Here is a 16,685-nt window from a genome sequence, read left to right as displayed (position 1 = left end):
GTTTCATCTTACGCACAAAGCTCAATGACTAAAGAAAATTGGACAATGTAAATTTTTTAATAAAGACAACTAAAATAAAACATCTAGGATAGAGGTGGAAATACTATGGGCTGCTTATGGAACTTTTTTTTTCCCCCTGAATTCCAATCACCCAAGAGATAAATCAAAATAAAAGTGAGGAAGAGGGGTAACTTGTGAAATTAGAATCAGTAATGAAAATGGCTATATCATCGCAGTTGAAGACATAAAAAACTGAGCATATTTTTAAAAATAAATTTACCCTAATTATTTGAGAGTTTGGATAAAATCAATAAATCTGCTTAAGAATTTAACCTGCCAAAGATGAGAAAGAAAAAATTAGAAATCTCATTTTCAATCTCTTCTTAAAGACGTTCTCACAGAGAAATTAATTCTTCAACTTTTTTATGGAGGAAATGAAATCAATCTTGCACAGAATCTCGTAAAGAAGAAAGAAAGACTTTTCAGTTCTTTATAAGATCAACATTTATTTGATACCAAATATGATGAGGAGAGTACAAGAACAGAAAATTATAGGTAAATAATTCTCATTAACATAGATGCAAAATAACTTCAATAAAATACTCTCAATATAAATCCAGGAATATATTAAAAAGAATAATATGACAGGACTAAGTAGTATTTATTCCAGAAATGTAAAGGCTATTTAATATTCTAAAATCAATAAATTGAATCACCATGTTAACAGAAAATAGGAGAAAAACTATGGCATCCTCAATGTTAATAAGGCTGGTGTGATATATTAATGCAAAGATAATTTAAAATTTGTTTTCTGCTCAAATTTGTGTAAATTCAAAAATCTGTAATATACGTGACTATAAATAGTTAACTACTAGAAAAAGTAAATTTAATGAACCAATCTGGAATAGTGGAAGTCAGAAACGGAGGAAACAGTTTATCTGGAATAAGCATGCCAACAAGAGAAAGAAGCCAGAATGAGACCTAGTATCAAAAACTAGCTACAACTTACAAGAGAATGCTCATGCATAACTGTATAAAAACTATTGGGAAATCTCAGTTGTATACTAAGTATTCTAGCATATATATAACATATAAAATGGGAAAACAAGAATTTGTAACCAAATAGAGTCAATAAGTGACATAAAATGGAATATTTTTTTCTCACAGGTTTTGATCAAATGTTCAAAATACAGAAAAATCTAGCAAAACAAATATTGAACTTTAAAACTTAGTGATTATTAAGATACCAAAAGTAATTTGAAAATTAATATTCTAATAACTTCAAAATATTACATTTTAAGTAATAATGCAGTATTCTTAAACATTTGAAAGTTTGAACTTTCTATACTAAGACAATTACTTTAAATAGAAAAGTATTGGAAACATATCCATTAAAATAAACATAAAATAAATGTTTTATTGACTCTTAATTTTCCACATGTGCCTTTTAGGTAATCTATTACTTACAGCCAAAATATAAACCTCACATCAGGTGATACAGCAACAACAACAAAAAAGTCAAAATTTATTGTGTTAATAAGGTAGAAGATAATTTTAAAGAAAATGTTTACATTTAAAATTTTTTTTATGTTATGCAATAGAATAGATAAAGACTCAACTTTTTTATGTCTATAGCCTGTTGCTAAAAAAGCTATATATTATCATTAAGCAGTTAGAGAAACCATGATTTCAAGAAGTTTCCTTACTTATTTAAGGCTTAGAATAAGTTAATAGCAAAGCAAAATATCAATTCCCAAGTCAAATAAGTCAAATACACTATACTACACTGAAATAGCATAAAGGAATGCTTCATATGATCTAGCAAGTTGATGTAGTAAAAGCTGGTGCTATTCTAAACTAAATCAGTAAAACTTAGTATGTAGATGTTTTGATGGTCCCCAAGACCAACCTCAGTTTGATGATTCTGCAGGAGAACTCACAGGACTCAACACATTGCTGTACTCATGGCTAAAATTTATTGTAGCAAAAGGATGCAAAGCACAGCCAGCAAAGGGAAAAAGTGCCTGGGGTGAAGTCCATGGAAAACTAGGTGCAAGTTTTCTGAGTCCTCTCCCAGTGGAGTCACAGGGGATTCACTTACTTCCTTAGAAACAAATTGGGAAATATCTACCATGAAACCTCCCTAGGCACGGTGTGTCTGGCCTGTACAAAAATTCTAGACTCCCAGAAGGAAAGCAGATGTTCAGCCTAAACCACATTTTCCCCACAATTTAGGCATAGTGGCCACTCTTTTCAGTTGTGACAATGGTGGGAGGTTTCTTGAAATCAAGTCCCCAGATGCCAGCAAGCATTCAACTTGCAAGTCTGTGTTTTAAAGGAGAAATGGATAAATATGTTAACTCTTCTCAGTGCAATAGGAAAAGAATTAATGAAAACTCAGTAAAGTGGAGGAGAATGAGCCTTAGTAATATCTTGATACATTTTTGGCCTCCCACACTAAATAAATAACGATATCACAGAGGTATTCCAGCTTTCAACATTCTAGCTCTAAAGTGCATTGAAAACATAGGAAATGAGGAATCCGTGATGGTTTTGGCAACAAGGGCCCTTTAGACTAGAGAAGAAGGAAGACAACTGTCTGTATAAGTCAAGGAAAAATACATTAACAATATATATATACGCAAGCTTGTCCATTTAGGCAAGTTTTAAATTTCCAATTATACCAAGAACTTCATGTGTGGGGAAAAAGAAAACAAAACAATGAAACCAGAATTAGCCTTAAGCTTTCTTTGGTTTTATTTTAATTTACAATAGCCTTTAAAGTCTCTCCTGTACTTACAAGATGTGAATTTAGACCTACCTTAACTACAACATTCTAGAGCACAGATAAAGTAAATGAAATGAGTAAAACTCTGTGTAGAGGAGATCCAAGATGGCGTCTTAGTAAGGTACATGTGTCTTAGTTCCTCCGACTCCAAATCAACTAATAGGTGAACAGAAACAGTACAAAACAGCTCCCAGGGCTACAGCAGGGAATGGACACACAGCGTAACCCAGTCTGGGCTGCCTAGTCTGACTGCGAAACTCGGCTGCGGTGAGTGAGATCCCCGAGCGGCGGGCGATTTCCCGAGCAGCCGCAGCTGCGGCGGTCCGAGCTAATCCCTCCCTCCTTCCCGGGCTGGCTGAGAGACTCGGAGAGACAAGCTTCCCAGCCAAGGCGGCCGGCGCCACACTTTTGCGGGCGGCTTCGAGTCTGCGACTACAAGTCTCGGATCAGAGGGCTATCCAAAGTCTGGGCTGGCAAGTCTGATTGCGAGACTTGGCTGCGGCGAGACCCCCGAGCGGCCGCAGCTGCAGCGGTCCGAGCTAATCCCTCCCTCCTTCCCGGGCCGGCTGAGAGTATCGGAGAAGCAAGTTCCCCAAGCCGAGGCAGGCGGCGCCCTTCTTTTGCGGGCGGCTTCGAGTCTCGGCTTTGAGTCCGCGGCTACGAGTCCCGGATCAGAGGGCTATCCAAAGTCTGGGCTGGCTAGACTGACTGTGAGACTCGGCTGCAGTGAGACCCCCGAGTGGCGTGCGATTTCCCGATCAGCGGCAGCTGCGGTGGTCCGAGCTACTCCCTCCCCCCTTTCTGGGCCGGCTGAGAGTATTGGAGAAGCAAGTTTCCCAAGCTGAGGCAGGTGGCACCCCTCTTTTGCGGGCGGCTTTGAGTCTCTGCTTCGAGTCCGCGGATACGAGTCTCAGATAGGAGGGCTATCCAAGCCGCGGAAGCCCCCCCCCCACGGGAGGCTTCCTGGTCCGGTGGGGAATCCCCCAGGCCCGCTGCGGCCCGCAACCAGCCACAGGGTCCCCTCAAGCCGCGGCAGCTGACGCCCCCACCACGCGCGGCCCCTGAACCAACGGAGAGAATTGGATCCGAAATCCCCAGGCCACGGAGATTGGTGACTGGGGGAGACCCATTCCAAACACTTGAGACAAATGTGTGCCACGTGCGCCACGTACTGGGCAAGATAAGAAAAACAGATCCCAGAGATTTCACAGAAAAATCTTACAACCTTGCTGGGTCCAACACCCAGAGAAATCTGAATAAATGCCCAGACGCCAGCAGCAGAAGATAACTGTCCATGCTCAAAAGATTGAGAATATGGCCCAGTCAAAGGAACAAACCAATAGCTCAAATGAGATACAAGAGCTGAGACAACTAATGCTGAATATACGAACAGAAATGGAAAACCTCTTCAAAAATGAAATCGATAAATTGAGGGAGGACATGAAGAGGACATGGGCTGAACATAAAGAAGAAATAGAAAAACTGAAAAAACAAATCGCAGAACTTATGGAAGTGAAGGATAAAGTAGCAAACATAGAAAAAATAATGGATAGCTACAATGATAGATTTAAAGAGACAGAAGATAGAATTAGTGATTTGGAGGATGGAACATCTGAATTCCAAAAAGAAACAGAAACTATAGGGAAAAGAATGGAAAAATTTGAACAGGGTATCAGGGAACTCAAGGACAATATGAACCGCACAAATATACGTGTTGTGGGTGTCCCAGAAGGAGAAGAGAAGGGAAAAGGAGGAGAAAAACTAATGGAAGAAATTATCACTGAAAATTTCCCAACTCTTATGAAAGACCTAAAATTACAGATCCAAGAAGTGCAGCGCACCCCAAAGAGATTAGACCCAAATAGGCGTTCTCCAAGACACTTACTAGTTAGAATGTCAGAGGTCAATGAGAAAGAGAGGATCTTGAAAGCAGCAAGAGAAAAACAATCCATCACATACAAGGGAAACCCAATAAGACTATGTGTAGATTTCTCAGCAGAAACCATGGAAGCTAGAAGACAGTGGGATGATATATTTAAAATACTAAAAGAGAAAAACTGCCAACCAAGACTCCTATATCCAGCAAAATTATCCTTCAAAAATGAGGGAGAAATTAAAACATTCTCAGACAAAAAGTCACTGAAAGAATTTGTGACCAAGAGACCAGCTCTGCAAGAAATACTAAAGGGAGCACTAGAGTCAGATACAAAAAGACAGAAGAGAGAGATATGGAAAAGAGTGTAGAAAGAAGAAAAATCAGATATGATATATATAATACAAAAGGCAAAATGTTAGAGGAAAATATTATCCAAACAGTAATAACACTAAATGTCAATGGACTGAATTCCCCAATCAAAAGACATAGATTGGCAGAATGGATTAAAAAACAGGATCCTTCTATATGCTGTCTACAGGAAACACATCTTACACCCAAAGATAAACATAGGTTGAAAGTGAAAGGTTGGGAAAAGATATTTCATGCAAATAACAACCAGAAAAGAGCAGGAGTGGCTATACTAATATCCAACAAATTAGACTTCAAATGTAAAACAGTTAAAAGAGACAAAGAAGGACACTATATACTAATAAAAGGAACAATTAAACAAGAAGACATAACAATCATAAATATTTACGCACCGAACCAGAATGCCCCAAAATACGTGAGGAATACACTGCAAACACTGAAAAGGGAAATAGACTCATATACTATAATAGTTGGAGACTTCAACTCACCACTCTCATCAAGGGACAGAACATCTAGACAGAAGGTCAACAAAGAAATAGAGAATCTGAATATTACTATAAATGAACTAGACTTAATAGACATTTATAGGACATTACATCCCACAACAGCAGGATACACCTTTTTCTCAAGTGCTCATGGATCATTCTCAAAAATAGACCATATGCTGGGTCACAAAGCAAGTCTTAACAAATTTAAAAAGATTGAAATCTTACACAACACTTTCTCGGACCATAAAGGAATGATGTTGGAAATCAATAATAGGCAGAGTGCCAGAAAATTCACAAATACGTGGAGGCTCAACAACACACTCCTAAACAACGAGTGGGTCAAAGAAGAAATTGCTAGAGAAATTAGCAAATACCTCGAGGCGAATGAAAATGAAAACACAACATATCAAAACTTATGGGACGCAGAAAAGGCAGTGCTAAGAGGGAAATTTATTGCTCTAAATGCCTATATCAGAAAAGAAGAGGGCGGGCCGCGGTGGCTCAGCGGGCAAAGTGCTTGCCTGCTATGCCGGAGGACCTCGGTTTGATTCCCGGCCCCAGCCCATGTAACAAAAACGGAGAAACAAAATACAATAAAAAACAAGAAAATGTTTCCCTTTCTTCCTCCCTTCCTTCCTTCTATCCTTCCTTCCTTCTCTCTGTCTTTCCTTTAAAAAAAAAAAAAAAAAAAAAAAAAAAGAAAAGAAGAAAAGGCAAAAATTCAGGAATTAACTATCCATTTGGAAGAACTGGAGAAAGAACAGCAAGCTAACCCCAAAGCAAGCAAAAGGAAAGAAATAACAAAGATTAGAGCACAAATGAATGAAATTGAAAACATGAAAACAATAGAGAAAATCAATAAGGCCAGAAGTTGGTTCTATGAGAAAATCAATAAGATTGATGGGCCCTTAGCAAGATTGACAAAAAAAAGAGAGAGGATGCAAATAAATAAGATCAGAAATGGAAGAGGAGACATAACTACTGACCTCACAGAAATAAAGGAGGTAATAACAGGATACTATGAAAAACTTTACGCTAATAAGTACAACAATTTAGAGGAAATGGACGGGTTCCTGGAAAGACATGAACAACCAACTTTGACTCAAGTAGAGATAGATGACCTCAACAAACCAATCACAAGTAAAGAAATTGAAGCACTCATTCAAAAGCTTCCTAAAAAGAAAAGTCCAGGACCAGACGGCTTCACATGTGAATTCTATCAAACATTCCAGAAAGAATTAGTACCAACTCTCCTCAAACTCTTCAAAAAAATCGAAGCAGAGGGAAAACTACCTAATTCATTCTATGAAGCCAACATTACCCTCATACCAAAACCAGGCAAAGATATTACAAGAAAAGAAAACTACAGGCCGATCTCTCTAATGAATATAGATGCAAAAATCCTCAATAAAATTCTAGCAAATCGTATCCAACAACACATTAAAAGAATTATTCATCATGACCAAGTAGGATTCATCCCAGGTATGCAAGGATGGTTCAACATAAGAAAATCAATTAATGTAATACACCATATCAACAAATTAAGGCAGAAAAATCACATGATCATCTCAATTGATGCAGAGAAGGCATTTGACAAGATTCAACCTCCTTTCCTGTTGAAAACACTTCAAAGGATAGGAATACAAGGGAACTTCCTTAAAATGATAGAGGGAATATATGAAAAACCCACAGCTAATATCATCCTTAATGGGGAAAAATTGAAAACGTTCCCCCTAAGATCAGGAACAAGACAAGGATGTCCACTATCACCACTATTATTCAACATTGTGTTGGAGGTTCTAGCCAGAGCAATTAGACAAGAAAAAGAAATACAAGGCATCAAAATTGGAAAGGAAGAAGTAAAACTATCACTGTTTGCAGACGATATGATACTATATGTCGAAAACCGGAAAAATCCACAACAAAACTACTAGAGCTAATAAATGAGTACAGCAAAGTAGCAGGTTACAAGATCAACATTCCAAAAATCTGTAACATTTCTATACACTAGCAATGAACAAGCGGAGGGGGAAATCAAGAAACGAATCCCATTTACAATTGCAACTAAAAGATAAAATACCTAGGAATAAATTTAACTAAAGAGACAAAAGACCTATACAAAGAAAACTACAAAAAACTGCTAAAAGAAATCACAGAAGACCTAAACAGATGGAAGGGCATACCGTGTTCATGGATTGGAAGACTAAATATAGTTAAGATGTCAATCCTACCTAAATTGATTTACAGATTCAATGCAATACCAATCAAAATCCCAACAACTTATTTTTCAGAAATAGAAAAACCAATAAGCAAATTTATCTGGAAGGGCAGGGTGCCCCGAATTGCTAAAAACATCTTGAGGGAAAAAAACGAAGGTGGAGGTCTTGCGCTGCCAGACTTTAAGGCATATTATGAAGCCACAGTGGTCAAAACAGCATGGTATTGGCATAAACATAGATATATCGACCAATGGAATCGAATAGAGTGCTCAGATATAGACCCTCTCATCTATGGACATTTGATCTTTGATAAGGGAGTCAAGCCAACTCACCTGGGACAGAACAGTCTCTTCAATAAATGGTGCCTAGAGAACTGGATATCCATATGCAAAAGAATGAAAGAAGACCCATATCTCACACCCTATACAAAAGTTAACTCAAAATGGATCAAAGATCTAAACATTAGGTCTAAGACCATAAAACAGTTAGAGGAAAATGTAGGGAGATATCTTATGAATCTTACAATTGGAGGCGGTTTTATGGACCTTACACCTAAAGCAAGAGCACTGAAGAAGGAAATAAATAAATGGGAACTCCTCAAAATTAAACACTTTTGTGCATCAAAGAACTTCATCAAGAAAGTAGAAAGACAGCCTCCACAATGGGAATCAATATTTGGAAACGACATATCAGATAAAGGTCTAGTATCCAGAATTTATAATGAGATTGTTCAACTCAACAACAAAAAGATAGCCAACCCAATTACAAAATGGGAAAAAGACTTGAATAGACACCTCTCAGAGGAGGAAATACAAATGGCCAAAAGACACATGAAGAGATGCTCAATGTCCCTGGCCATTAGAGAAATGCAAATCAAAACCACAATGAGATATCATCTCACACCCACCAGAATGGCCATTATCAACAAAACAGAAAATGACAAGTGCTGGAGAGGATGCGGTGAAAGAGGCACACTTATCCACTGTTGGTGGGAATGTCAAATGGTGCAACCACTGTGGAAAGCAGTTTGGCGGTTCCTCAAAAAGCTGAATATAGAATTGCCATACGACCCAGCAATACCATTGCTGGGAATCTACTCAAAGGAATTAAGGGCAAAAACTCAAACAGACATTTGCACACCAATGTTTATAGCAGCGTTATTTACAATTGCAAAGAGATGGAAACAGCCAAAATGTCCATCAACAGACGAGTGGCTAAACAAACTGTGGTATATACATACGATGGAATATTATGCAGCGTTAAGACAGGATAAACTTATGAAGCATGTAATAACATGGATGGATCTAGAAAACATTATGCTGAGTGAGTCTAGCCAAAAGCTAAAAGACAAATACTGTATGGTCCCAATGATGTGAATCGACACTCGAGAATAAACTTGGAATATGTCATTGGTAACAGAGTTCAGCAGGAGTTAGAAACAGGGTAAGATAAATGGGTAATTGGAGCGGATGGAATACAGACGGTGCAATAGGACTAGATACAAAAACTCAAAAATGGACAATACAATAATACCTAATTGTAAAGTAATCATGTTAAAATACTGAATGAAGCTGCATCCGAGCTATAGGTTTTTGTTTTGTTTTGTTTTGTTTGTTTTGTTCTTATTATTATTACTTTTATTTTTTTCTCTATATTAACATTCTATATCTTTTTCTGTTATACTGCTAGTTCTTCTAAACCGATGCAAATGTACTAAGAAACGATGATCATGCATCTATGTGATGATGCTAAGAATTACTGATTGCATATGTAGAATGGTATGATGTCTAAAAAAAAAAAAAAATGGTCAGGACAATACTGCCTAATTGTAATGTAATTATGTTGGAACGCTGAATGAAGCTGCATCTGATCTATAGTTTTTTGTTTTGTTTTGTTTTGTTTTCTCTTATATATTTTTGTACTTTTTATTTTTATTTGTTTTTTCTCTCTGTGTTATCACATTATTTCTTTTTCTGTTGTCGTGCTATTTCTTTCTCTAAATCGATGCATATGTACTGAGAAATGATGACCATACACCTATGTGATGATATTAAGAATTACTGATTGCATATGTAGAATGGATTGATTTCTAATGTTGTGTTAGTTAATTTTTTTAATTAATAAAAAAAAAAAAACTCTGTGTAGAGTTATTATATAGTCGCTAGTGTCGTTATTAAATTTGTAAGGAGCAACAAATTATTTCTAAGCAATTATTTGTAAAGCTACATTCATTGATGAGTTTTTCAATTTAAATAAAAATAGGCATTATGTTTCTGTTCTCTTTATTTCATACACAAGAAAGATGATCCCATGTAATTGCATTTTAGTAGGTAGTAGTCCCTTTTCTTTGCCTTTTGACTTTTGTCTCTCTCTTAAGGCACTTGCACAAAATGATGATGCATTTCCACAAATTATTTAGCATCTGGTGAAGGATTATTTAAGTCCATTCAATTACGAAAGCACTCACCAAGGCCCCCACCCCAAATTACACTATAAAAATAGGAGTCATGGTTCATGAAGCAGGGGTTTCGCACACAAACAATTAGATTCAGAGTTTGAGGCCTTACTTTTCACAAATAAACCATTCTGTTTAGTTCTGCTTCACAACAGGAGGTCATTGCTACGGGGAAAATGTGCCCACATTAAAATTGCAAATTGACATCTACTAAAATGAAGCTATCTATAATGATGAAAAATATCCGATGCCAGGTTGAGCAGGAAAGCATGACACTAGTCAAAAACACTGTTAAAGAGAAATGCTACTGGAGATGTTCATGTCGCAAATGTGAATCTTGTGTATCATTACTTATTTAGAAATATAATGAGGTAAGGATCAAAACAAAGTAAGCTACTGTTTAATAAAAATGAATGTTCCTATTATGACAACACAAATACATTCTTGAAACATTTTGATTTTCAAAATGTTGGACTTCCAGTTTTAGCTGTAACATGTAAAGGGCTGAGGGACTGTCAGCCCATCCTTATGACATCAAAAATATGTCAAATAAACAGAAAATCTATCATTTCTCTTGGCCATATCAGGGAACTGAGGTTACAGGACAGATCACCCCAAAATCTGGAGAAAGAGGAGAGTCCAAAGAGTCACTGCCAAGCTCTGTTTACACAGAGTCTCTGGAACCATGAGTTGGTAAGAACGATTCAATGGTATTTGAAATCCGTTCAGCTGGATTTTGAATTTGGGTCTGGGTGGAGGTCAGATATGTCACTAGGAGACTGAGGCAGAAACGTGTGAGGAAAGACCATTTACTACCTGCGTGTCCTAGGGATAGAAGTGCCCCATGGTTTGATGGGAAGTGTTTGGGGGAGCTCAATAAACAGGTGGGGAGCATTCATACGGAGAAAGGGACCTGTATCTTGTGTCTTTATTGTGGTCCAGAGGTGGAAGTTGGTAGATTTCCTGTGGGAGTCCAAGATGGCTTAGTTCAAAGCAAAAAGGAATGTAAAGGGAAAAGGGCCGGGGGCCCGAGGTTGGAGGGGATGGCTGGTGGGTCATGGTTGGCTTGGGTTTGGGGTGAGGCATGTAGGTAGCAGCATGGATATGGTTTTGAGCTCTGGGGAAATGTTATGTCCCAAGGAATGGAAAGCTGGTTATGAACCAGACCAAAAGTCAGCATTTGGGGCAAGCAGCTTGGAAAGTAAGATGGATTCGAGGCATCATATAAAAAAGGCTATTAAAGATTAGGGTAAATGATAATTTTGAGAAATTGCAGGAGACTGAGGGGGAAGTGGCAAGAGGGGCCACCCCACTTTCGTAGGTCTGACCACCGCCCACCGACTAGGTTCTCAGGACAAGAATCCAAGAAAGACCCCTCAGGACTCTGGCAGGGGGAGGGGAAGACTGATCACTGTGAATTATGCCAGAACATTCTACATCACAAGGGCCTACTCTCCAGAGGGAAAGATTTTATGAGAGCCTTTTTGCAATTGCTGAAGGGGCACTTTGCCCACTCCAGTCCCCTGCAGTCTCATGTTCTAACCTGAAGGAGAGAAAACAGCACAGCAGAAGCACTTACAAAGCTCACATCTGGAGACATGGACCCACTTAAAAGACTGCTATTTAATAACTTGACACATACCCCACTCCCCTAAACGTGCTTACATAGGACTGCCACATAAATATTGTTTATACCTGGAAGAGCTGCAAGACATAGATGTTGTCTGAGGAGAGAGTAGACAAGCCCAAAGCCAAGAGAGGAGACAAAGAAAAGACCCCTAGAGAACGTTGAAGCCTCTGACACCTAGAGGTATTTGCAATCAGTAAACCCAGCATAGCTCCTGAGTGCATTAACATAAAATCCCACACTAAAGGCCTAGGCACCTCAGGTCCTCTCGCCCAATACATGAGCTCCAGCTGCTAACATTATGAGGCACCCAAAGGGTAAAAAATAAGCAGCCTGAAAAGGCAAACCAGCATCAGAGCCACACTCAGATTTGATGCTGATTCTGGAATTATCACACAATAAAATGGAAATAACTATGATGGACATGTAAAGGGTGGCAGTGAATTAAAATAAAATGGGGTTTTTCACACTATCATGCAGCCTCAGCGGTTCCTTGGGGTTCTTGCATTTTCATGCTGTCTCAACATCTCTGGCCCTGTCATTAACAGCACAGGGGCTTTGTGCTGTCAATGATGCGTCAGTACTTTAGAAGCTAGCATTAGGTCCCTCGGTGACTATCACCAGCACCTGCTTATACAAGATAAACAGCCTCTCCCTCTCCTACTAGCATCCTACCTGCATTCATGCCCCTGTGAAAGTCAAATACAAACTCTTCAATCTCCACTCTTGCTTGACCAACCACTACAGCTCCACACATGGAATATTATAAAGGTGCAATGCCTTGGTCCACCGGAGCCTTTTGTTCTCTGTGCTGGTTTGAAAGGATGTATGTTCCCTAGAAAAGACATGTTTTAATCAAAATCCCATTTTGTAAAGGCAGAATAATCTCAATCCAATACTATATGTTTGAATCTGTAATTAGATAATCTCCCTGGAGATGTAACACAATCAAGAGTGGTTGTTAAACTGGATTAGGTGACAGCATGTCTCCACCCATTTGGGTGGGTCTTGATAAGTTTCTGAAGTCCTATAAAAGAGGAAACATTTTGGAGAATGAAGGAGATTCAGAGAGAGCAGAGCAGAACAGCATAGCCATGAGAAGCAGGGTCCACCAGCCAGCAACCTTTGGAGATGAAGAAGGAAAATGCCTCCCAGGGAGCTTCACGAAACAGGAAGCCAGGAGAAGAAGCTAGCAGATGATGCTGTGTTTGCCATATGCCCTTCCAGATGAGAGTGGACCCCTGACCCTTTTCACCATGTGCCTTTCCAGATGAGAGAGAAACTCTGCACTTAATCAGCCTTCTTGAACCAAGGTATCTTTCTCTGGATGCCTTAGATTGGACCTTTCTATAGACTTGTTTTAATTGGGACATTTCCCCAGCCTTAGAACTGTTAACTAAAAACTCATTAAATTCCCCCCTTTAAAAGCCATTCTGTTTCTGGTATATTGCATTCTGGCAGCTAGCAAACTAGAACACACTCTTATCATGTTTCCCCATGCAAACTTGCAAGGCATCAACTGCTCTCTGTTCTAGAACCTGTGAGTACTAATAAGCTTTTTCTTTCACACATCTCTGGTATCACCTGTCCTTGCCATACCTAGCTATCCATATCCATATATGGCTCCTTCAAGCTGAAAGTTCTGAGGAAAAACTAGGTAACATGCCGAAACAGATGGATAATGAAAGCAGCAGGATGAAAATCTAAAAAAGAACCAAAGGAACTTCTAGAAATAAAAAACATGATCATAGAAATGAAGAATACCTTTTAGGGGCTCAGCACTAGACTAAATACAACCAAAGCTGTTATCAATGAGCTTGAAGCCTGTTCAAAAATCCTTCTTAAACTGAGATATAAAGAACAATAAAATAGGGCGGGCCGCGGTGGCTCAGCGGGCAAAGTGCTTGCCTGCCATGCCGGAGGACCTCGGTTCGATTCCCGGCCCCAGCCCATGTAAAAAACAAACAAACAAACAAAATACAATAAAACAAGAAAATGTTTAAAGATGTTTCTCTTTCTTCCTCCCATCCTTCCTTCCTTCTCTCTGTCTTTCCTTCCCTTCCTCCCTCTCTCTTAAAAAAAAAAAAAAAAAAAGAACAATAAAATAATTAGGAAATAAAAAAACATCAAATAGCCATAGAACAATTTTAAAGGGCATAACATGCATGTGGTTATGAAGTATACCAGATGAGAAGTAAGAGGCAATAGAGGAGAAAAAACAAGTGATCTGAAGTAACAATGGCTGAACAATTTCAAAATAATGTCATACACCAAACAACACACTCAGCAAGCTTGGGGCATGCCAATCAGAATAAATAGAAAAAAACTAAAAGTGAATCATCTTTAAAGAAACCAAAGTAAGAATTTAAATAGCATAGAATTGGATTGTAACTCAAGGTATATAATAAATATGCAAGATTCTATATCATATCAATAAATAATTGAATGTATAAATAAATTGGGAAGAGAGGCAAATCTCCCAAGCAGAAAAAAAAATCCAGATAAGCTATGTAGATACCCTGCTCCCAAGAAACTGGATCATAATTCTCCACCTTGCAAGTGTGGGCTGTGCATAGTGACTTCGTTCCAAAAAATACAAAGAGACACTCATTAATGATACCTTTGGCTAGATTTTCAGACCCGTGCTCTATGTTCAGGAATGAAAATTATCCTGAGGGTAGAAGGTCTACAAAATATTGACATACTTCTTCAAGTTCTACTTCTCAGGGCTCTCTGTCCCTGGAGGGTTTGTTGCCTCAGCATCTCTCCTTTCTATGAGATATAGAAAGACAATTTAGTAATTTCAGATGGGGCAGAAAAATTAGTCTAACCCACAGCTGGTACTCATAGAATTTTGAAACTACTTTGGGCAGGGTGATATAGAGCAATACAGAAAATATCTAAAGAACACACTGGGATTTTTAGAAGTCTTGTGGTACTGACAAAACAGGTATTAGAGTTCAGGACCCAGAGCAGTATAGTTGGGGGAAGTGAACACCCTGGGAAAATGCCCTAAGATAGAAAATGTGAAAAGCCACATAATAAGAACCAAGGAAACTGAGATATAAAAAAGCCTGACCAAAAGTGCAAAGTGACCTTGAGTTAGTCCTATCCATCCTACCATTTTTACCAGGCAGAGGATATGTAAAGCATATGATGAAAGAATTCTCCATTTAGAGTCTTTTTAATTTGTAGGCAGTTTCTGACACCAATGAAATTGTACCCGAAGAACATGATTAAAAAAAAAAGGCAAACATCCAAAGATCAAGAAAATAGGCTTAAAACTAGGAAATAGAATAGAAAGTAATTATTTTATGATTTAGATAGTAGAGGCAGCAGACAAGAATTTAAAATATTGATGGATAATATATTCAGGAAATAAAAGATGGATATTATAAATAGACAAAGTAGGAAACTAAAATTAAGAATTTAATAGGCTCAGCTGAAGACAGTAATGATGAATGGGAAAAAATAGGTAAGTACAAAATATCCGTATAGATACATGCTGAAAAGGAAGGGTTGGACTGCACTGAAAATAATATGTTAATAATATATGAGATTATTGAAAAATCTTGCATACGTATTATTGGAGATGCAGAATGCAAGATGGGAGAGGTGAGATGAGAGCGAACGAGAAAGAAATAAGACAAGCTCTAACGGTTGAAGATTTTGCAAAATTGATAAGGTACATAGATCTAGGAAATAAAGGACTCTGTAAACCTCAAACAAAATCAATTGAAACACGCACACAGCTGTAAATATCTGCAGCTTTAGTTTCCTAGGCTGCCCAAGCAAATACCATGAAATAGGTAGGCTTAAACAAAGGGAATGCATTCGCTTACAGCTTTGAGGCTAAAAGATGTCCTGAAGGTTCTGCTTTCTTCTTGAAAACCGGCTTTCTGGGGCTCACTGCTGGGGACTTTGACTGTCACATGGCAAGGCACATAGCAGCATCTCCTGGTCTCTCCCTTCTCTACTAAGTTCACTGATGTCAGCTTCTTACTTCCTTTGGCTTTCTCTGTTTGAATTTCAGTACCTTACAAAGGACTCGGGTGAAAAGAGTAAGCTCCATCCTGATTGAAGGGGGTCACACCTTAAGTGAAGTAGCGTCATCAAAATGTCCTAATTACAATGGACATACATCTGCAGGAATGGATTAAACTTAAGGTGTTTCCTGGGGTATGTGCAGCTTAAAACCACCACAGCTGATTATCTATATCTTTGTAAAAGCCAAAGAATTTTGGGAATTTTATGAACAATATAAAAACACCTGAGTAAAAGCACTTAAACTGTTCCAGAGAAACAATGGAATGACTGATGGATGACATCAATATAAATGTTGAAAGGCTGAAAATGTTGCAATGATATATTTTAAATAGACCCACACACGAAGCTTCAGGCATAGAGATAGCTTTCTGGTGAAATCTAAATAATTATTTCAAAATGACACCAATATTGTATGAATGATTCAGAGAACAGGAATTTAGGAAACAGATCCAACTAATTCTATGAGAAGGACATAATCCTGTGCCAAAACATGACACAGATGTTAAAGGAAAAATGCACAGACTAAAAGTTTTACAGACATTACACAAATATTTACACATTTCATATATCCTCACCAAAATGTGAGTAAACCAGAAAATTGAGGGTATAAAGCAAAAATAGAATTTACTGTGTCTTTTAGCATACATAAAACTAAAATGTTTGACTACAATATCATAAAAATGAGAAACAGTAATTAGATGTACACTCACATTCATTTCTTGTAGAGATGCAAGATGGTAGGCACTTTGAAATAGTTTCAGTTTCTTATAAGCATACCTTTATTAACCCCCAACCCCCAAAACTCAGGTATTATTC

The 16,685-nt window shown here is 38.1% G+C and overlaps 1 protein-coding gene across 1 annotated transcript in view; it reads right to left on the bottom strand.

Moving 5' to 3' along the window:
- Positions 1–1,301: 1,301 nt before the first annotated feature.
- The window catches only part of LOC143687262 (ATP-binding cassette sub-family C member 5-like), an 86,529-nt gene continuing 71,145 nt past the window's right edge, over positions 1,302–16,685 (bottom strand). The window contains 1 exon segment of the mRNA XM_077164065.1: positions 1,302–2,325. Within this exon segment, the coding sequence (XP_077020180.1) occupies positions 2,204–2,325 (122 nt within the window). The 3' untranslated portion in view covers positions 1,302–2,203.

This window comes from Tamandua tetradactyla, chromosome 6 (assembly GCF_023851605.1).
Source record: "Tamandua tetradactyla isolate mTamTet1 chromosome 6, mTamTet1.pri, whole genome shotgun sequence".
Classification (NCBI taxonomy): Eukaryota; Metazoa; Chordata; class Mammalia; order Pilosa; family Myrmecophagidae; genus Tamandua; species Tamandua tetradactyla.
This window is presented reverse-complemented; position numbering and strand designations above follow the sequence as displayed.